Consider the following 23,730-nt stretch of genomic DNA (forward strand, 5'->3'; position numbering starts at 1 on the left):
CACATATGGCCTCGAGGCCACAGGTTCCCCACCCCTGCCTAGAAGCATAGGCCATACTAAAAGTCCAAACCCTCTTCTTTTACAAATGAGGGCTAGAGAAGTGAAATCATTGGTCTACGGTCTCATTGGTAGCGCCAGAGCTGAGATTTGAACTCAGGGCCTCTGACTCAGGATCCATTGCTCTTTCCACTGTACCAGACTGCCTCTAATTATATGGCAATCTTTTGGAAGACTTTTTAAATCACTGTGTCCTATTAAAAAAGAACTAGTAAGTGTGTAGTTATAGCACGTGACTCTTGTCAACAAAGACATTTACAATTCACAAAAAATGTATAAGCTAATAATTCTAAGTATCACTTTAAACTTGCTTAATTCTTTTTCCCCCAAGATCAGGAATCTAAAATTGACTCTAAACTGTTTTAAAATAAGTTTTTATAAACCACCTTACCATTGGCCCTTTTACTCCACGTTTCTTTTTTTCTGCTCTTTCTTTTTCTTCAATTTCCATGTTTTCTTTTTCGATCAATGATATGAGAGTATTACAGCGTCTCTGGAATTCCTAAATCAAAATAAATTTTTAAAAACACCATTCATTTCTGTGACACAGTCTTAGGCACAAATTAGGGAAATATCACTGGTCTATAGTTACAGGATCATACGTTCACAGATTTAGAGCTGGAAGAGACCTTCAAGGCCACGTAGTCCATCCCTTCATTTTACAAAGAGGGAAACAGAGGCTAAAGGAGAAGTAATTTCTGAGAGATCAAACAAGTTCCAAATGCAATGCTCTTACCACTTTAGCCTGCTGCCTTGTTTCTACAGTTAAAAGGTGAGATGGGGTCCCCAAATATTATTAGACACACTTACTCGATGGTAACTTGGAAGGATCTCTCCAATGGAATGGTTCAGGAATCTGTGCTTGGCCCTGCACTATGAAATCTGTATCAGCGGCTTGAACAAAGGCAAAAATGACAGGAAGCTAGGAGGGATGGCGAACATGCCAGATAATGGAGTCAGGGCATAAAAGAGCTCCATAAGCTATGCTGCAAGGGCAGATCTAATAAGAAGAAAGGTTATAAGAATCAAAGTCAAGTCTTACACTTAGGCCTGAAACAATCAATGTCAGAGGTACAAGATGGGAAGGGGTAGCTAGACAGCAGTTCATCTGAAATTGAGCTGGGGTTCATAGTGGCCCGAAAGCACAATGTGAGTCAACAGAGTAATATGGCGGCCAAGAAATCCAACAAGATCTTAGGCAGCGCTACAACAGGCAAAATGGGGGTATAAAATGCACCAATACTGTTAGACTGAGATAATTTATTCCTTCATTTTGCTTAATTGTTCTTTGCCAATTTCTTTTTCCCTCTTTGTCACAACGGATGGCTCTCTGGGGAGGGGAGGAGGAGTTATTTGCAAATGAAAGTGATGTAAAAAACAAAAGAGATCAATTAAAAAAGCTTTTAAGAGAGAAACATAGTGCCTAGGATGAAGGAGGTGCCCATCACACTGTCCTCTGCCCTGGTCAGACCAGGGCTGTAGTACTGGGTTCAGGTCTGGGCACCACTGTTTAGAGGGGACGTCAGTAGGCCAGAGAGTGTCCAGAGGAAGGTGGCCAAGATGGTGACGTCATATGAGGGGAGGATGAAGACACTCAAGATGGTTAGCCTAGAGAAGGGTCAAGACTCAGGGGAGGACGTGACCACCGTGTTCAAGTATCTGAGGGGCTATGCAGTAAAAGGGAGATTAGGCCGTTCTGTCGGGCCAACTCAAGACTTGTGGGGAGAAGTTGCAAAGAGGCTAATTTAGGGGAATGGACAGCGTTGGGAAGTAGTGGGCCCCTTTCACCAGAGTTCTTCAAGCAGAGGTTGTATGACAGGCAGCCAGGAAGTCAGGAAGACACACAGACCTACTAGCTGGGTGACCCTGGGCTAGTCACCTGTATGGTCTGCCACAGTTTCCACATCTGTAAAATGGAGGTAAGAATAGCACCTAACTCCCTGGGGTTTTGGAAAGCTTAAAATGAGATAATATATTAAGCATTTTGTAAATCTTCAAACACTATAAATGCTAGCTGCTTTGTTGCTGTTGTTGAGGTATCAGTTGGAGAAAGTGGCCTCTGAGGGTTCCTTCAGCCCTAAGACTCTATGGGATAACCTTGCCAGCAGGAGACTACACCAACAATATCAACAACAAAGGTTTACAAAACAGTTTTGCAAATGGATAGCAAGCTTACATACTACTCATGAGCCCAGGAAATAACTTGTACCTGCTTCACTTGTCTTAGGGACAAATGAATAGTAGTTCCCATCAACTATTCATTCAATAAGCATTCATCTAGTGGCTCTCACATGCTATGGTGCTAGGAGCTCACAGGATCGAAAGCTGAAAGGTTAAGTCAGGGATCGGCCTTCCTTTTCCAGATAAGGAAAATGCAGTCTAGAGAGCTCAAGTGACTTTTCCAAAATCCCAGCCAAGTACTAGAGATAGGGTTCAAACCAAGTATACAAATCCATCAAATTCATCAGCCTGGACCTTACGGTCCACACAAACACAAACACGGAGAGGCAGCTAGGTGGCGCAGTGGTAGAACACCAGCCCTGAAGTCAGGAGGACCTGAGTTCAAATCCAGTCTCAGACACATAACACTTACTAGCTGTGTGACCCTGGACAAGTCACTTAACTCCAATTGCCTCACTAAAAAAACAAACAAACAAACAAACACGGATCATGACTGTACATGGTATTATATAATAGATGTTTTTGAAAGTTACCAAAATTCCTGTAAAATTAGGAAATCATAGAAAAGGAAACAAGTGAGTTGAGGATTTCAAGCATGGATAGGACACATAATAGGTAAAAAGAAAGGAGGGCATTCCAATAAGAAATAGCATTTGACTTTTTAATGATAGTAACTCCAGAGGATTATCTCTCTTCTCAAACAAAAACCAAAGTAGTAAGCAACAAAATGGTGAAGTATTTTCAACAATCCTGTTTTCATTGTTCCATCCTCTAACTAAGTCCTTAACTTGGGGTCCATGAATTTGTTGGGTTTTTTTTAAATATTTTAACATTGTATTTCAGGATAATTGGTTTCCTCTGTAATCCTATGCATTTTATCTGATGCATTGACAAACATGATTCAGAGAAGAGGTCCCTAAGTTTCACCAGATTAACCCAAAGGGTTCAATGTTTGCTGTTGCAAAGATAATGGAGTGGTTTGCCATTTCCTTCTCCAGCTCATTTTACAGATGAGGAAACAGAGGCAAACAAAGTTAAGTGACTTGCCCAGGGTCACCCAGCTAGTAAGTGTCTAAGGCTCAATTTGAACTCAGGTTTTCCTGACTCCAGGTCTGGTGCACTATCCACTGTGCAACCCAGCTGCCCAATGTGAGCTCAAGCTCAGGGGGAAATTATAACCAAAGACCATATTGGGGTCTTTGCAAATGTCAAGGTATAGTGTAAATGTGGGTTCTTTTTGTTTTGTCATCATTACATCATTCTTTTCATCTTTTGATGAGGTTAAGATACAAATAGTCAGAGGACAAGTTACTATCCTATTATTTGTTTATATTCAGTTTTCTGTGGATCACTACACAGCTGAAGAAAACAGATAGTTTTGGGGTTTTTTTTAAAGCCAATTGGGGTTAAGTGACTTGCCCAGGGTCACACAGCTAATAAGTGACAAGTGTTTGGCTTGAGGCCAGATTTGAATTCAGGTCCTCCTGATTTCAGGGCCGGGGCTCTATCCACTGTGCCACCTAGCTAGCTGCCCCTACTTTTTTGTTAATTAATTGAGAGTAATGAGTCCGAAAGCACCTTTGGGACAGCCCTCATAGTAGCCAGGATCACAGGAATGACATGGTCCTCATCGTGCTCCCACACAGTTTTGTTTTCTCCTTCTAGATCTCTGTATTTTGAAAGCTATTTCTGCCACGTAGTTTGGAAGTTACGAGTAATTGTACATGGCCACATCTTTCGAAAACCCTGTTCTTAAATTTTTATGGATCAATGTTATATCCAGGTAGTTGTGGGCAACAGTTTGTCTGTGATAATGGCCCAGTTGTGGTAGAGTTTATTTGCTGAAATCTCACGTATGCTTTTGAGTCTATATTTGTTTTCTGGGGATTGGTCATATGTTAGTATATAAAGGATAGTGACTTTCTGGCGTTGAAATTCCCTCTTGTAGAGAGGCTACAATCTCCATGATTGGGAGAATACCTATGCTGATAAAGTATTAGAAGCACTTTTAAAAAATGAATTCATATCCCATAGATATATGGGGCATCTAGGTGGCATTGTGGATAGAGCACTGGGCTTGGAAACAGGAAGGGTCATCTTCTTGAGTTCAAATTTAGCTTCAGACACTTACTAGCTGTGTGACCCAGGGCAAGTCACTTAACCCTGTTTGCCTCAGTTTCCTCCTCTATAAAATACATCGGAGAAAGAAATGGTGAACCACTCCAGTAACATTGCCAAGAAAACTCCAAAATGGGGTCACCAAGAGTCAGACATGACTGAAACGACTCCACAACATAGGCTACAAGGTTATTCTAGCTTCACCACTATCTAAAGTTAAAGAATTAGAGAGAAGTGCATTTGTGTTTCCTTATAAAATAGTTCTCATACACTCACTCAAAAATAAGCACATAAATTAAACAGAGTGTTTATTCAATTTATCTATTATAAAAAGGGCCAAGTTGAGAGCAGATGATGAGATGTGATGTTGAGTTTCCAGGGAATTTAGGTACACAGAAAGGTCAATTCTCAAACCATTAAGCTATCCTCCTTTGGCTATCATTATTTTCAATAGGTAATAGATGCCTGTACCAGCAGATACTTTCAGAGAGGTTTTGCCTCAGATACATATTTATGAGTCATATGGATGATTCAGAAAGAACTAATACTTTGAGGGAAAGTATGCTATGCAGTAAAGTAAAGTATCTCCTTGGGTCTATAAATAGGCTGCACAGTAAGTTCTAACCTTTGGGCCTTTTCAACTCGTCACTAATGATTCAAGGCACACACAAAAAAAAAAAATAACCAGATAAATGGGAGTGGGGATGGATGCGTATGGAGGTGGCTTTCACAGACCTTCAATTACAGGTAATGTCACTTTCTCTAATGGTGCCCACCCCAATATTGATCCCCACTCTTAAGTGATCCTAAAACTAAATAGATGGCTCTATAAACAGAACCCTGGTTTATACATTCAGCCTTTTGCTAGTTTTTTTTTAAAGGAAAATGTACTAGTATGCCAGTGAATCCACCTTTAAAAAAAGAATGTATATAAATGAACATGAAAAATATCTGTAGAAAGAATGTTTTCATCCCTATAAACTCTCCTCCTCCCTTCCATGCCCCTTTGATTTATTCTAGTTAGATGGTCCAGTGGATAGAGTGCCAACCCTAGAGTCAGGAGGACCTGAGTTCAAATCTACCCTGAGTCATCTTCTTGAGTTCAAATCTAGCCTCAGACACTTATTAGCTGTGTGGCCCTGGGCAAGTCACTTCATCCTGTTTGCCTCAGTTCCTCATCTATCAAATGAGTTGGAGAAGGAAATGGCAAAACCACTCCAGTATCTTTGCCAAGAAAACCCCAAATGGGGTCACGACTGAATAACAACGTAACAATTTTCCTGAGTGTTGGGTGAACGGATTGTATGGCTTCTACAAACTCTACCTTTCCACAGCCCAACTGCCCCTCCTCTCAAGCAAGAATAAGGCCTTGCCCCAATGGGCAAAAAACCAGGGGCTTTAGTTGCCAGGGGGAAAAAAACATATAATAACAACAGCAGCATTTCACATTTTCATAGCACTCCATGTTTGCCAAAGCATGTTCCGCAGCACCGCCCTGTGAGGTAGTTAGTACAGAGGCCATTATTCTCATTTCACAGGTGAGGAAAATGAGGCCCCCTCCTAAATTAGGTCATTTAACTTTTTTCAGCCATGATATCACAACTAGTCTAGCCTGGGCTTGAGCCCAGGTCTTCTGATTCTTAGACTGATGTTCCTTCCAACACTATAAAGGAGAATAAAATTGCAGAATGGCGAAAAGGGATGCGTTACTATTCTATGAGGATTTCACGAAGAGGGGACAATTCTACAGGAAACGCTAGTGCCACTAAATTTAGATGTCAGGCATTCCAGTTCTGCAGTGAAAAGTTTACAATTCAATAGAGCTTATGGCGAACTCAGCACACCCTCCAACTAAAAGATGGACATTATTTCTCTCAAGAAGACATTTTGCAAAATACTTTTTTAAAGTTTTCGCATACACTGCTTCTATCCTAACTCATCTACTCAATACTGCTGAGTGGCAAAAATTCATGATGTTATGGGCAAGATTTGTTTCAAAGCTGACCCCAAACACAGGAGGCTTACCTTCCCACCGCTATCTAACAGGGCATGATTGATGGAAAATGCCCTGGCACTGGGGACACCCAATATATGTGCTGCCTCTTTTCCTCTCCTTGACTCTTATGATGCTAATTATAGAATTTTCAAGAGTCAAGACTACGTTGGAGAATGACACGATGGGACCCAGTGACTAGGCTAAGCCTGCAGGTAGCCATGTACCTAAAATGGGACTGCCCAGCAACTGAGCAGATGAATATAAGATGCATAGACGCCAGTCCCGGCTGAGAGATACTAGGGGTACTCTTGGCTAAGCTTCCACCTTCCACCCCTTGTAATAGAGTCATTCAGAATTCTTGGTAGCTACAAGGAGGAAGGAAGCATGAGCTTCTGAGCAGCCTGACAAAGACTAAGAAGATATAAGGTAGAGGCCCACAAATTAGGCATCTGTGGAGGGCAGAACTCCATCCAGAAACTCAGCAGAAAAGGGGTAGAAAGAGTCTCACGGCTTAGCCTTTGTTACTATTGGCCTGCTGTTCCTTTGGCCCAGAGGAAACTTACTAGGCCATCATACAGTCATAATATGCATCAAGCTTTGTTGTTTCTTTTCAACATATAGTATATAAGTAATGCGTAATACGCTACGAAAGGTGGACACCTGTCCAAGGTATGGGATTCCTGTCCTGAAGAAGCTTATGATCTAATAGTGGAGGAGGGGAAGAAGCAGGGGGGGTGGGGGAGAAGAGAAAACAAGCAGGGAAGGAACAGCTCTCTAGTCTACTGCCTTACACAGACTAGATCAATCAACAAGCATTTGAGTATTTAAGTCAGCCAACAAACATTTATTAAGTGCTGACTATGTACCAGGGCACATAGAAAGGCAGTTAGGTGGCGCCATAGTATACAGAGCACTGGGATGGAGTCAGGAACACTTGAGTTCAAATTAGAACTCAAACACTTACTAGCTTCATGACCCTGGGCAAGTCACTTCACCCTGTTTGCTTCAGTTTCCTCATCTGTTAAAGATGAACTGGAGAAGGAAATGGCAAACCACTCCAGTATCTTTGCCAAGAAAACTCCCAGTGGGGTCACGGAGAGTCAGACATGACTGAAAAACAAGTGAACCACATCTGCTAGCTAATAACCCTGATTTCCAATTTGGGATCCTGATATACATACATACATACACATACAACATACATACATACATACATTACATACATACATCTTTAAAGTAAGATGTAACACTAGCAGTATTACCCCTTGGTGTGAGCTAGGAATATCAACAATGGAGGTACCCCAAGTCCTAACATAGTCTACCCCAACTTTCAGCCTCAAGGGCTCAATTAAACAAGCACAGAAAACGACGGGAGACTTGAAGTGACTTACCGAACGAGATTAAAGAGACTCAACATTACATTTCCTATGTACGAAAAAATCCTAGACACTGAAGCCTGCCTAAGTCTGAATGACAGAAGGCCTAGGAGTCCTAGCTGAAAGTGAAGGGCAGATGAAGGAAGGAAGGCAAAGAATTGGGCGTCCGAACCTGAAGGTAAAAAGCTCTTTCTTTATGAGAATCTCAGCTTAACTCTTCAGTTCTTAGCAAATGAAGATGAATGTTCTCTGCCTCTTTCTCTCCCTCCCTTCCTCCCTCTCTCTCTTTCCTCCATCTCTCTCTTTCTTTATCTCTCTCCCTCCCCCCTTCTCTCTCTCTTTCTTCCTCTCTCTCATCGCTCCTTGTCTGCTTCCCCACCCCAAAACTCATCCACTCACTCTCTCCTTTTCTCCTCTTGTTCTCTCTCTCCCTTTGTCTCTCCTCTCTCTTATATATTTCTCTCCCCCTCTCTCTCCTTCCGTCTCTTTCTCTCACTGTCTCTCTCTCCCCCTTTTCTCTCTCTTCTGTCTCTCCTCTGCTTGTCTCTGTCTCTGTCTCTCTCTCTCTCTGCCCCTCCCTCCCTCTTTTTCCCAGAAGAATTTTAAAAAACACACATACACAAAAATCTCCCAACTTTGAAATTCTCTGGAGCTTTTTCCAGGTTCCTGGCTAACCTGGTATTTCTCTGAACTGCTATGATCTCACGAAAAGCCATGGCTGTAGACAGAGCCACAAGTTAAGTGTGAGCGCCCAGTCCAATACCTCTATCCTGCATTTCTCAGGGAAGACAAAATGTTCTAATGCTTCTACTCAAATACTGCTGCTTGAATGTTTTAAAAACAACCAATATTTATGGTTTGTTATATTATGTCACTTTCCAAAAAAGACAACGGAGGGGTAGGAAGACCCCAAAGTGACAACATGCTGTTGGTAACATTTATAATCCTCCAATTCCCATCAGCATCCTAAATCAAACCCTACAGCCACATGACAATACCAGCCTCAAATTTCTGAGCGGCTCTTTACAAATTAACAAGCACTGCATGAGTGATGCCTCCCATCCTGGTCACCCCAGAAGTTGTTTTCAATCTTTCCATTTAGCACTCCTCATGGGCAGCCTTTCAAAGGGCTTTGCAATATTCTTAAAAGAACTCCTCATAATCAATATTTGGTCTGAAATAGGACAACTTTGTCAAATTAGGAAACTGAGGCAGAGAAAAGTTAAGTTGGCTGCACCAAAATTCAAGATTCCAGTAGATATTAAATTCTGCATTTCATAAGCAGCCAAAAGTTTAGACTTTCAATTGTCTCTAAGGCTAATATGCTCCCACGAACATAAAAGCATTTTTATCTTTTAATTCGTTAAGAAGCCAGCACTAAGTCTTTATTATTGACGTATTCTCTCCTATTGCCCAACTTTCATCTAGCCCAAGGGTTCTTCACCTTGTCTGTGTCCTGGACCCCTTGCTGGGCAGGCTGGGGAAGCCTTGGGATAGGCCCATTCTCAGAATCATGTTTGTAAATGCATAAAATAAAATACATAAGATTACAATAGAAACCAATCACACTGAAATACCCATCAAAATATTTTTAGGGGGCAGCTAGGTGGCACAGTGGATAGAGCACCGGCCCTGGACTCAGGAGGACCTGAGTTCAAATATGGCCTTAGACACATAACACTTACTAGCTGTGTGACCCTGGGCAAGTCACTTAACCCCACTGCCTAGCCAAAAAAAAAAAATTTTAAACCAAGTTGATGGACCGCAGGTTAAGAATTCCTTTAGAATGTGATGTTCAAAAAAAAAGAGTAACAGATAAAGAACGAGCATAGAATTAGGAGCTAATACGCCAAGCAGGGAAGCACAAATGACCATCCTTTCTCCCCACAAAGTTTCCTTACACTTTGTTGCATCGCCAACAAGCTACAAGTGATAGCTGTGACTCTCAAATGAGTTATGGGACTTTAAATCTGGCTTTCAATTTTCTAGAGGAAAACTACAAGGGAAAATCCATCCTTGAACAAGCAGATAGTTTATAAAATACTCTAGTGCAGAGAACTGATTAACAAGTTAATACTTAGGATTCATTGTGAACCCTATCAAACTGGAGAAAAGTTAACACAAAACTAGACCAGTAAAATAAGAAATTCTGTGTTCTCTTACAGTTCTAATGGGAAATGTTCTTTTCTTAATCTTCATTAAGCTACAAGTTAATTAATAATAAAGTTGTGATTTGTAAACAAACCAGCAATAACACTAAAATCTAATTGCACTGTGGGCAGCAGTATTACTTTGTGTGACTCACTCTCAAATTGCATTAAAAAAAAAAAAAGAAACGTACATATTAATCCAAAGGACTGAGTCACTCTTTTGAATGGCTAACACTTTGTGCAGCTGTCAGAATCTACACCAGAGACAATAAGCACATCTCAAGTTTCTCCAAAATTTTAATCCTGGTTACGCCTCAGTGAATGAGATGACTCATAGACCGAATAGGGTGAAGAATTAAAAAAAAAAAACTGCAAAGAATTAAAAAGGGCCTTCTGAGTTCAGGCTGCAAAATAAGATAACTCTTGTTTGCAGAGGGAAAAGTAAAGAATTTCAAGATTAAGAAGAAAAAACAATACTGGGGATAGCTAGGTGGCAGAGTGGATAGAGCATTGACCCTGGAGTCAGGAGGCCCCAAGTTCAAATCTGGCCTTAAACACTTCCTAGCTGTGTGACCCTGGACAAGTCACTTAACCCTGATTGCTTCCAAAAATAAAGGAAAAAAGAACATTGAAAAAAAAGGAGGGGAGCACAATGGATAGAGATGAAGTAGTGAAATTGAGGAATGCTCCTGACTATCAGGCAGGAAATCCAAAGCCACTCTTCTCCCTTGATACATTTGGAAGAAACAAAGTCATCCAAGAGGATTGTTCACTGATTGGTCAGCCTATATGACCTTCAAATACACAGCTCTAGCCAAATGTACCCCAATGGTCTCTCTAGTATGCATGACTGCCATATTCTTTTCTGGAACCCAACAGGTTAACTTATTAGAGAGAATCATAGATTGAGAGGTAGAGGGACCTTAGGGGTCATAGAGACCAAGCTCCTCACTTTACAGTGGAGGAAACAGAAACGTGGTGGGGACTCAAACCCAGACCTTCCTAACTGCAACAGCCGTGCTCCATCTACTACACCAAACTGCTTGTTAAGGTATCCATATAAGAATTTGCTAACAATTAGGACTATCCAGAGGTGGGAACAGGACAGGATGCCTTGGGAGGTGATAAAAGTCTTCCAAGTAAAGGCTGGATCCCTACTGTTATTGTTGAGTAGCTTTTCAGTCAGGTCTGACTGTTTCTGACCCCATTTGGGGTATTCTTAGCAAAGATACTGGAGGGGCAGCGAGGTGGCGCTGGAGTCAGGAGGAAGGATCTGAGTTCAAATCCAGCCTCAGACACATAATATTTCCTAGCTGTGTGACTCTGGCAAGTCACTTAACCTCAATCACCTCACAAAAAAAAAAGATACAGGAGCAATTTGCCATTTCATTTTACAGATGAGGAAACTGAGGCAAACAGGGTAAAGTGACTTGTCCAGGGTCACACAGTTAGTAAGTATCTTAGGCCAGATTTGAACTCAGGTCCTTCTGACCCTAGATCTATCCACTGTAACTCACTGTTTGAGACACTGTATTGGGGGATTCATCTACAGGCACAGGTTGTACTAGATGTAGATGGCCACTGTGTGCCCTTCCAGTATTAAGATTTGATGGTTCTGTAATGTGTTTGTGTTTAAGTTATTTCTATCAAACTTAGTCTTGTTCTTGGTCTTTCGGGTTTACTTAAGGATGCCACAAAGATTAATGAGTTAATGTTGGTAAAAAGGTTTGAAAAGTCTAGTATGAAATAAAGAAATATGAAATGTTACCATTTTCTTTTCTCATAAGGCTTCTGAAATATTCCATTCAGGTTTGACAGTCTTTGGAAATTCTAAGACTAAGAACCCATCTTGATATGTTTCCCTTGGAAGAAAAATGGTCCTGCCATTTGTATGCTTGGAGCTTAAAAAACTTACCAGTTGATCATATCCTTTCTACTTGTTTATGCAGTTCAATAGAGACTGATTACTTACTTAAATACCAAAGAAGTTCTCAGGGAAAGAAATCACAATCTTTTTAGTTTGGAGAAATAGAACTGAGCCTCATTTCCCCTTTTGTGTAGCCAGCATTCTGAATGGTAAAGAAACTCAAAGTAATCTCCAACCTTTAGTTGAAGGCCTGCAGAGTGAGGCACATTTAGAACTGAAGGCTCATGCTTTGAAGTACTCTGAGACTTTTCGGTAAGTCTCAGAAGCCATGAATTCAGTATTTGAGATCCTTGAATAAATTAGAGCCACCAAGGTTTCATGTTTTCTCTACCAAGGGTTTCAGAGTATTTGTTGGTGTCTCCGGGCAACAGAGTAGAATGGGTTTTTTTTAGCAAAATCCTGTTTTCACCAGACAGCTTCTGTGTGAGCTAACTTTAATTAACAGGAGGATTTCAATTTCCATGTAACAATATACTCAAACAATGAAGCAAACTGCATCCACTGTATTAGTGATATAGGATTCTCAACAAAACCAAATATCTTAGAAGTCCAGAAATAGAGATTTCTTTGCCTGGATTACACATGACAGGCACCACCCATTAAGAAACCATTATTAAAACTAGAAGGAAATCATGAAATACAGGGATTTTAGCGATGCATTTTCACTATCTAGTCATCCTTAATTTGCAATGCTTCCTATATATGGTGTTTACATTTAAATATATAATCCATATTTCAAATGTAGTCTACCTTATACCATATTCAGAATGTATTAAGTAGACACAAAAATAACTGTGAACTACTAATAAGTAAACAAAGAAGACTAGGACCAAGTCTGAGTATGATAGACAAAACTATAATATAAATAGAAATACATACATACAAAAAGGCAAATGATCTATACACGGGTATAGAAATACACATACATACTACAGGACCATCAAATCTCAGTGCCAGAGGGGCCCTCAGAGACCATCTACATCTAGTCTAACCTGTACCTATGGACGAACCCCGCCCCAATACAATGTCTCCAACAGTGAAGCTTCCATTTAGACTCCACTTGGAAGACTATCACCTCCCAAAACAGACTGCTGTCACCTTACATAGCCCTGTTAACAAGTTCTTTCTACCACGGAGACAAAAATCTGTTTCTTTGTAATTCCTACTCACTGCTCCTAATACGAGCCTATGGGGCCAAGCAGAACAAATAAAATCCCTTCTTCCACATTAAAACCCCTCAAATACTTGAAGACAGCCATCAAGTTCCACACCACCCCCCCCCCAGTCCATCCACCCTACTCCCATATTTTCTTCTCCAGATGAAACACTCCCAACTCCTTCAGCTGAGCCTCATATGTCATGATTTCAAAGCCCTTCACCATGCAGGTGTTCCCTCTGGCTCGTCAATGTCCTTCCTGTAATATGGTACCCAGCTCTCCAGATGTGGTCTGACAGTAAGGCTCTCACCTTCCTCACTGCAGCCCCTGCTTCTCTTAACATTAAATAATTAAAATATGAAACTATCAATCGTTTTGCAAACAGAACTTCCAGAAATTCCTAAATGATGCCTTCTCAAAGGTAACAAAAGACAAAGAGGTTTTCATTCTTTTCAAGATGCAAAGCAAAGCACTACTCAGAAAATACAATGAAGAGTTAAATTCGGTTTTTAAAAGTTTTGCTTTCAAGTTTGAACATATAATGCGGTTGTTATCTGCCTTTGGGGAAAAAAAATAAAGAAAAGAGGGAAAATTTACATCTGTTGGTAGAAAAAAAAGTGTTCAGAGGGAAATGTTTTGAAGAGCAGAAGATAAAATGGAGGGAGTGCAAAGCAGATTGTTTACATGGAATGTTGGCGACACCTAGTGGCTGTTATGATGTACTGACTTTTTTTCCTGGTAATATAATGCTGCGTAGCAGAGTCTTATCTATTCTTTGCTTACGAAATGCATACAAGGTTTTCCCTGAATTTTTTAATCCATTGCTTTGACACAGTGTTGACAGAGCCCAAAAGGGAATAAGGGGAGGAATACAGGTACAAGCCATCACTGAAATAAGATTCAGAAATGTCCTGACACAAAAGCCAGAAGAGATGATTGGCTGGCATTCCACTGGCTTCAGAAACAGTTGAACCTGCTCGACATGATATGGTTGCAGGCCTAAAGTCCCATATGGCTCCCAGGTGGAGACATGTGGCCCTGGGAAGCTGTTCTTTTGCAACTCAGACTGTGGAATAACTGATCACTAAAGCTTGTTGACTGACTAAGCTTGGAGGCACCTGAGCCTCTCTCTTCCCCCACACCTCAGGCCAATTAAATCCAGACTCATTCCAGGCAAAGAATTATTTTATTCTCCAAGGCCAATTAGGAGAGTATTCATGCTGCATTGTTCCTTAATAATTACTTTCCAAGTATCCAATAATAGTCAAAACATTTTTTTTCCTAAACCTTAATGCTCTGGACTAATAATTCTTATTCTTTCTTTATTAAAGACACAGGATCTCACCAAGACAGACAAACAGAGATGTAGGGAGGTAGACAAACAGACAGAAAAACAGAGATCTAAGTAGGTAGGTAGAGAGACGGAGAGGTAGGTAGGTAGGTAGACAGACAGACAGACAGACAGGTAGGTAGGTAGATAGAGAGACAGAGAGGTAGATAGACAGACACAGAGGTAGGTAGACAGACAGACAGACAGGTAGGTAGGTAGATAGAGAGACAGAGAGACAGAGAGGTATGTAGATAGACAAATGGACAGATTGAAGTAGAAACAGACAGAGAGGTAGAGGTGGAGATAAGTAGACAGATGGACAGATAGACACAGAGGTAGATACAGAGAAGACAGACACAGATGGAGAGATAGAGAAATAGGTAGGTAGATAAATAAAAAGAGAGAAATAGAGACAGACGGATGCTTTTTGCACATTTTTCCTTTTCATATTTATGTATTCTTAGAGGGTTTTTTGTTTTTGTTTTTTTACTCCACGCCTAAGGCTAATGCATATCTGTTCTATGGTACCATGACAGCACTTTGCAAACTAGTACTAGAGAAATGGGAGCTATTGTCATGATTCGAAGCAGTGTGGCAATAAAGTAACAAGGCTAATTTCCAGAAGTCCCAAATGGCCATGAGTGGCCCAACCTTCTGGTCACATCTTATAGCCATACCTGGATGTGGATGTAGCTGGCTGCCCTATGCACTGTGGGGGCACATTTCTCTGTGTATCCGCACACTGTCCAGCCAATCAGAAACATTCCCTGAACTGCTATTATCTCAAGTAAGCAAGATGCATATAAACCCAATAAGAGGCTTGCCTCTCTAATCACAAAGGCTAACTCAACTGAAACATAGGGCATCTGATGCCAAGTTAGAATGCATGCCTTTATAAGTCAATTACTCATAAAGATTCTAATTACAGAATTCAGAAAACACCCTGAATTAACAAAAGAATGTGGTATGTTGAGGGGCAGCACGGTGATGTGGAAGGAATACTAGAAGGGAGAGTCCAAAGACCTGGGTTCAAATGCTGAGTCTGAAACTTGTTAACTGGAAGACTGCAGAATGTTCACTTCACCTCCCCAGGCCTCAGTGTCCTCATCTGTAATACCTCACAAACCCCTGATTTTATCTATGAAGGTGCCTCAGTGAATGGTTTCTAGAGGTGACTGTGGTCAAAAACAAAAAACGATACACCCATCAGGGAGGTGAGCCTCTCCAAATTGAGTTAGGCTATACCTCAGCTAACAGACATCCAATCTCACTGCTGTGCCCATGATCCATCCTAGTGCTAAATGCCAGAGCTGGCACAGCCTTCAAAAGCTCAAAGTCATCTTCTAGGTCCTGATGAGGCAACCTAGTGAGGGTGAGGCCTCATCTAACAAATGGGGACAACAGTAACATTCCCATAATGCTTTAAGGTTTACCAAAACCAACCTTCTCTCATCGGAGCCCCACAACCACGTAGGGAAGTAAGTTCCTACTTTATAGATAAAGAAAAGGGCTCCTAGAAATTAGGTGCTTTTTTCTCCCTTTCCTCCCCTCTACATGATTACACAGCCAGCATGAGAGGCAGGCATAGCTGGAGGCCAGATCTTCCAGGCCCCATATCCAGTGCCTCTGCCAATGGTGCTACTGCTTCCATTACATCAGTTTTATAGGGTCATGATGAAAAAAGTACTTTGTAAACTCTAAACGTGTTTCTACACATATGGGTAGTTATTTAATTTTTAAATGGACCCAATCTCCTACAAACTAAAATTTCTATTAAAAATGAGTGTTTCCCACAGAACAGCTCTGCTCCTTGTCCTTTCACTCAAATGAAACAAACAGGCAATGTTTGCAATCCCTACCAAGCTGGAGCCAAGACTGGGGCTTCAGAGAGCCAGCCATTTATGGAAAATGTGGTCCATTTTAGGAGAAGCTATAGAATCACTGTTTGGGCTGTTGGCTGCTAGTTATTTTTTTTTGTTTTTGCCTGAGAAATCCCAGGCCACTATTCATGCACTACCTCCATGGAAGTTCTCCTCTGACTCCTGCTTCATTGTGTGAAGGTGACCCCAAGCTCTCAGAATGCCAGCTCAGACAGATGCCCGTGCCCCCCTCCCCAGGCATGGAGTGCAGGGCCAGCTATGGGCTGACAGAAGAGAGATGGATTCATCACCAGGCAGACTATTCAGAGGAACAACATTGGGGGGTCAGGAAGACCCGGGCTCAAATCTTACCTTACCATGATACTTACAGCTGTGAGACAATGGATATGTCACTGGGCCTGTATGAATTCCAGTTTTCCCATTGGGAAAATGGGAATAACCACACTTACTAGATATCTGTCCTTCTGTATGTAAAGTGCTTTGTAAGCCCTAAGGTGCTATATAAATGCCAGGTGTTATGACTATCCTCAGTTCCCAGGGGTCCATTTATTATCCCTACACAGTACAGACATCTTGAGGCAGCTAGGTGGTGTAGTGGATAGAGTACTGGCCCTGATGTCAGGAGGACCTGAGTTCAAATCTGGTCTCAGACCAAACACTTGACACTTACCAGCTGTGTGACCCTGGGCAAGTCACTTAAGCCCAATTGCCCCCCCCAAAAAAAACCCAAAACACAGTACAGACATCTCAAACTCAACATGTCCAAAATGGAACCGACTGTCTTCCTCCCCTCCCCACCCCAATGCATCTCTTTGCTTACTTAATACCCCATTTCTGTCAAGGGCACCACTATTATTCCTGTCATACAAGCTGGTAACCTCAGAGCCATCCTCGACCCCCATGAGTTACTAAGTCTTATTGATTCTGTTGTTGTTCAGTCACGTCTGACTCTTCATGACCCTGTGGCCCATAGCACAACTATCGTCCACTACCTCTGGAAGTCCGTCCAGGTTCATATTTGTAGTTTCCACCCTTCACATTACATTCACATAACCACCAACCGAGTCTAGGCCCTTCTTACTTCTCACCTGGACTATTATTGCGAGAGTTTCTCAATTGGTCTCCCTGATTCTCCCCTTTCCAATCCATTCACTCCACAGCTGCCCAACTGATTTTCCTAAAGCTCTGGTTTGACCACATCACCCCCCCTGCTTGGAAGCTTCATAAAGCATTCATATTGCCACTAGGATAAAATACAACTTATCTGTTTGGCACTTAAAGGCCTTCACAATCTAGTTCCAACCTATCTTTCTCCATTGATTTAGCATAGTAATGTGCCTCTCACGCATGCTCTACATTCCTGCACACTGGCCTATTTGCCATTCCCCCAGGAGGCATTTCATCTCCTGTCCACTGTCCGCCACGTCTGAAATGTATGCCTTCCGCACACCTCCACCCCTTAGAATTCCTAACTCCCTGCAAGACTCAGCTAAAGTGTTACCTCTTATAGGCAGCCTTTCCTGACTCCCCCAATGGTAGTGTGCCCACTCCCTGAACTGACTTAGTTTATCTTTTTGTATTTCTTACCTGGCTACATGCTGCCCTTCCCTCTCTCACTTCCAAATAAAAATGTAAGTTCCTTGAGGGCAAAGCCTGTTTCATTTTTTTCTTTGTATTCCAAAACTTAGCACAGCGCCTAGCACACTTACTAAATGTTTGTTGAATTATAGTCATTTATATCATCTGACAATATTGGGAAAAGCATTTTTTAAAAAATACACCTTTTGCCCAATTATGCTCTAACTTCCAAAGTCTAGAGAGACCCTAAACTCAGTCAATGCAACAGGTTTGTTTTTCTGCATACATACCATGGCAGTTCTTGATTTGATAAACCAATCAAATCGAAATTGAGGAGCATTGCGCACACACTGCCGTAACTCTTCATACACATTTTCCTTGTCAAAGCCCATTTTATGGAGCATACAAATCAAGAATCTATCTTCCTCTTCGGTGTAGTTCTTCCCTTTGTTGGTTCCATACTGAATGCGCAGCTGATGAAATGGCGCCTTGTATCTTGCGATCTGAAAACAGGACAAACAACAATTATGTCTATTTGGGTGCGCGAGGGCACAAGAAATTTAACCGCAACCTCATTACTAGCAGCCTAATGATTCCCAAAGTTAGGGGAAAATACTACTTTGGCATCCAGGGCTTTCTTGATACTGATGCGTCGCTGAATTCTAGCTTCTCCTCGTTCAATCTGAGCCATGATTCTTTCAATATCTTGTAGCTCATTACAACGCTCCCAAAACACAGCTGAAAGACAGAAATATTTACTTTTTAATAACAACTTGTCATCCACACCAAATGCACACAAGAAGTGGACCAATTGGATTTGATGGCATTAACTAGACTGGAAAGGCAGAGAGCATTTAATGGAGTAAAAAGAATGTGTGTTTTACTTACATGAGTGGATGGTACAATGGATTATGAACTACCCGGATCTGAGACTTACCTGTAGAGGACCTCAACAGGTGTTTTTCCCTTCCTCAAGAGATACTCCAGTTAGACAATGGACACAACAAATGGAAAATGACTTACAGTTCGAAATTTCATCACAAATTCCCTTTCCTTTAAACACCATGGAATCTTTCATGATTGTAAATCACAAGTGATTCAGAATCCCAGGATCTCAGAGTTGGAAGACATCTTAGAGACCCCACCATATCATCTCATTTGATCTTCACAATAATCCTGAGAAGTAGATGCTATTATTATCCACATTTACACTTGAGGCAACTGAGACAGATAGTGGTAAATTGACTTGCCCAGGGTCACACAGCTAGTCTGAGGCCAGATGTGAACTCAAGTCTTTCCTTCTCCATTCCCAGTACTCTATCCACATACCATCTAGATGCAGAAAGCTAAGCACACATTGTGACCACAGTATGGCCCTGACCTATCAGCCTAGTTACCCTGCCAAAAAAGGTAATGAGGGGAGTCTACTATAACCTATTTGGGATGAATCCATGCTGGATCTTTCTCCCAAGCCATCCCCATAATGATGTGTTCTAGAATTTTGCCAGAAATAGAAGTCAAATTCACTGGTTTACAGTCTGCAGACACCACTATCTTTTTTCCTTTTTTAAAAAAATTGGGCGCCTTTTCCCTTCTTCAGTCCTATTCTCTGAGAACTTTCAAAGATCGTTAATAGCAATGCAGTAATCGTATCTGCCAGTTCCTTCTGCTCAGGCATGCCTGGAGCTCACTGAAGGCAGCTGGATGCTTTCGGACCATCAACTCCCTCATCTTGGGTGGCCACTCCTTCCGAAGCCAAAGATCATTCATTGCCAACTCATTCTGGATTTGGGTATACCTGACACTATTCCTACAGGGCCATACTGATCTTCTGAACTCATCCTCAGTCATTTCTCCTGACTTCCATCTTCTATTTAAGTCTTTGAAATGTGAAAATGAAATAAAAATAAAATGTGTATTTGGTTTTGGGTAAAAAAAAAAACTAAGTCTTTTTAAAGTCTAAAAACTTAAAATTAAGTCTTTTTAAAATTTTAAAATCACTGGGTTCTCCAGGCATCCAGGTACCTTATCAGAATCATTTCTGCTTCTACCTTCAGAAATTCATTCCTGAAAGGCTCCCACTCATCTTGGGCCAACTACTCCTTTACAATATTAAGGTACTGGAGACAGCTAGATGGCTCAGTAGACAGAATGCTGAGATTAGAGTCAGGAAAACATGAATTCAAATTTGGCCTCAGACACTTACTAGCTGTGTGACCCTGGGCAAGTCATTTCACTTCTGTTTGCCTCAGTTTCTGCACCTGTAAAAATGGGGATCATAGTGGCACCTACATCCCAGGGTTGTTGTGAGGAGCAAATGAGCTAACATTCGTAAAGTGCTTTGCAAATCTAAAGGGCTATATAAATGCTAGCGATCATTATTATTATTCCTTATTGGTCCAAATCCAATTCAAAATAGGAATTCCCTTTGTTATTTCCTCTATCATTTGAAGGATGAAATTATCAGTAGGGTAAATTCCAAATTGATCAGCTTTTGGCAGAGAGATAAGGCCATCAGATGCCCAGGCAGTTGGAGTTTCCCATTATTCCAGTATCATGTTTCTGTGACATGCTTGATCTGTTTTCCAAAGCCATATCTAATTTTTCCTTCTGTCCAGGTGGTCTGTAGTAGACCCCTGCAACATCACTTCAATTTGATGCCCACTGATCCTCATCGTGTTTCTCCCCTCAAGTCCCCAAATGTCCTCACATGAGTTCTTAATATGCAATGCTACTCCACCATATCTGGCATCCATTCTATTCCTTCTAAATAAGGTATAGATTCTTCTGGAGCCCAATTCTAGATGTAAGTCTCATCGCTCAAAGTCGCAGTGAGATTTACTTCCTTGAATTATAAACATCCCGTTTATTATTCATCCTTTCTACATTTGTACATAACATCTGAGGTCCCAGGTTTTACTACTGCCTCTCTCATTGAACATTAAGGCACAAGCCAGAAATATGAGACCTCGGGCCCCATTAGTCCCGATCTATACCCTCAGAGTTAACTAAAACTAAACTAATCTCCAAGGGTAAAAATTCAAGGCACAATTGATTGCCTTTCTTGCTTTCAATATCTGGCAGGTAATATACTTTTAGGTGGCTATATTAACTAATTAGTGCAGCGCTTTTAATGACCCCAAGTTTCTCTCCGAAATGAAGGCCCGTCTTTTAATATCAGTATTATTGCAGTGATACTGCATGGCTGAAAGTTATGGAAAACCATGGTCTCTAAAGAAATTACTTTACAGGTTACCCTAAGGGCAATGCAGAGACTCTGTGGGCGTGCAGCATATTAGCAACAAAGAACTGTCCACCAGAAAAAGAGGTGGGCCAGTCTTGTGGCAAATGCTAACCAGTGCTCCACCCATTTATCTCCAGATAATGTTAAAAGAGCTAGGAAAATACCCTCAGGGCTCTGGGTGGACTTGGAGGACTTTCAGGAGGACTTGGAGGAGAGGGTGCCAAGGGATCGCAATCTGCACTGTTGGAGGGAAGCCTGTACTGATGAGATCACAGATACACTAAAAATAAAAGTATCAGCCAAAACATGCTAAATCAGGTTCATATACAGAAATTAACATGCTCCAGAGGGAAATAGTTTAATATTCTACTTTCGTGCAAGTTTCATACCTTTAAGTTAAAATGATCTTTAAACAAGCCAAAACCCTACCTGAGATCAAAAATAAAAAGAAATGAATAAAACTAAGCTGACACATTGTTTCAATTGATGTACAAACCTGAATATTCAATGACCTCCTCAGGTGATTTTCCCTCCACCTCTCGGGCGATATTATCTATATCATCACGCCCATACTTCTCATTAGCTTTAATAAACTGGTTAAAATCTCGTTTGTTCCAGTTTGTGAATCCCTGTAAGCCAAAAGAAAAACATCACCATTAACAGTAAACTGAAACCAGACTTGGTGCTTTTTGCACATTACTGTTCATAACATGGAAGACTGTTGAAAACACCTTCTGTTACATACTTTTACTATTAAGAAATGATAATGTTTTATTCCAGAATTAATACTTGAGTTATTATAAAAATAATTCTTCTCTTCTATCAAGAGAATGGAATCCTTCTGATCAACTGAAAGTTAATTTACAGTTCTAAATCTGGAGCTACTTTGTAATGTGTAACTCTAAAGCTCATTAATTTTCTATAAATAAAATTTTACAGATGTAATATCATTACTAATTAATAAATGCTGCCCAGTAATAGCCAAGGTAATGATAACTATATGGCTAGCTAGGTGGCACAGTGGAGAGAGCACTGGGGTTGAAATTAGAAAAACCTGCATTTAAATCTGGCCTCAAACACTTATGAGCTATGTGACCCTGGGCAAGTCACTTAACCCTGTTTGCCTCAGTTTCCTCATCTGTAAAATGAGCTGAAGAAAGAAATGGCAAACCACCTTTGCCAAGAAAACCCCAAAATGTGGTCATGAAGAGTTGAATATGACTGAAACAATAACAAAAATGGTAACATGATCAACATTACTTCTTTGAATTTTCAAGAAAATAAAAGTATCAAATGTAGCTATGCATAGTTGATACAGTACAAGACAAGTGGTCAGGAAGACCTAGGTTTAAACCAGACCTCGGGCATTTATTAGCTGTGTAAGTGTGGGCAAGTCAATTAACCTCTCTGAGGCTCTTTCCTCATCTGTAAAATGGGCAGAATAATATAGCACCTTCTTCACAGAGCTGTTGTGAGGATCAAATAACTTAATGGATGTAAAGTGTTTTGCTAACCTTAAGGAGTTACAGAAATATGGACTGTTAGGAAAATAGTATCTTCTAATTACTATATTCAAGCAAATTAAAGAGACACTTAGCAAGAAAAAGGAGTGTTAAGTTTTCATACAGATGTACCTTCCATTAGAGAATTCTATTTTCTTGTTTTAAAAAACAATCACCCATTAAGTAAATCACTTTTTAACTTCAGTTAAAATGCTGGAGAAATGTTCCCACCTTAGACTGAAGACCACAGCAAGGCTGGGAGAGGATATGAAAGACCCTCCCTTCAGCAACAGCAGCAACAGCAGCAACAGCAGCAGCAGCCGCTGCTGCTGCTAAAAGCAATAATCCCTTTCCCTGTCCTTTAATGACAGGAAAAGGTGAGGGAAAAGATGCTTCCCCCAGAGAAGAAATATTGACATAGGACTGACAGCCAGGCAACAGACAACCAACACGGAACTGGTTCCCTCGATGTTTCAAGCCCAGCATACTTTTTCTCCCTACTCCAGCTATGGCAGAAATGGTTAAGTACCAGAAGAGGTGGAGAATATGGCCAGATGTCTTAGAGAAGCAGTAAACAAAAACTTGGAAGCATGAAGGCTTATCAGAGGTAGAAGCAGGTCTGGATTTCCCAAAAGCCCCTACACTTTCCATACAGCAGGGCTCACATACACAACAAGCATTGATTAAAGCTCCTACTATGCACCAGGCATTGCACTAGATATACAAAGACAAAAAAAAAATGAAATAGTCCCTGTCCTCAAGAAGTCTACAAAAATATCTTTTAAATCCACAAACGGTTTCCTTTTGTAGTTTGAATTTCTGGATAACTATTTCTTTCATTGGAATCCAGCGATGTTGAATGTCAGCCATTTTTCTAAACTGTGGTCAGTCGACTGAACTTGTTGATACATTAAAAAAAAAAAACCCACACGTTTGTTTCCATTCAAATGTTAAGGATTTGGATGGATTAGTCCAACAAACACTGGAGAAATATGGAGCAGAATTTATCCCCAAAATTATGTCACTCTCTACATATTATTCCAAACCACTGTACCTAAATCAACTGTACTTGAAAGGGTACTTGAAAATTGAATTTGTATAAATATCATACTGTCTCCATAATTTCTTCACTAAAAGATATCACACAATAAGTGTTTTAACTGCTCAGGGTATTAATTAGCACATCTTAAAAGTCACCTAAGGAGAAACTTTACATATTCACTCATCCAGGAGT

General features: G+C 40.8%; 1 protein-coding gene across 2 annotated transcripts in view; it reads right to left on the minus strand.

Moving 5' to 3' along the window:
- SMARCA1 (SWI/SNF related, matrix associated, actin dependent regulator of chromatin, subfamily a, member 1) overlaps positions 1–23,730 on the minus strand; it is a 118,424-nt gene that overhangs the window by 1,298 nt on the left and 93,396 nt on the right. For both annotated transcript variants that reach the window (XM_027838571.1, XM_027838561.1), the window contains 4 exons: positions 21,491–21,623; positions 18,370–18,488; positions 18,041–18,253; positions 449–559 (listed from right to left, as the gene is read on the minus strand). In XM_027838571.1, the coding sequence (XP_027694372.1) occupies positions 449–559; positions 18,041–18,253; positions 18,370–18,488; positions 21,491–21,623 (576 nt within the window). The remainder of the gene's footprint in view (positions 1–448; positions 560–18,040; positions 18,254–18,369; positions 18,489–21,490; positions 21,624–23,730) is intronic.

This window comes from Vombatus ursinus, unplaced genomic scaffold, assembly GCF_900497805.2.
Source record: "Vombatus ursinus unplaced genomic scaffold, bare-nosed wombat genome assembly UNPS02004596.1, whole genome shotgun sequence".
Taxonomy (NCBI): Eukaryota; Metazoa; Chordata; class Mammalia; order Diprotodontia; family Vombatidae; genus Vombatus; species Vombatus ursinus.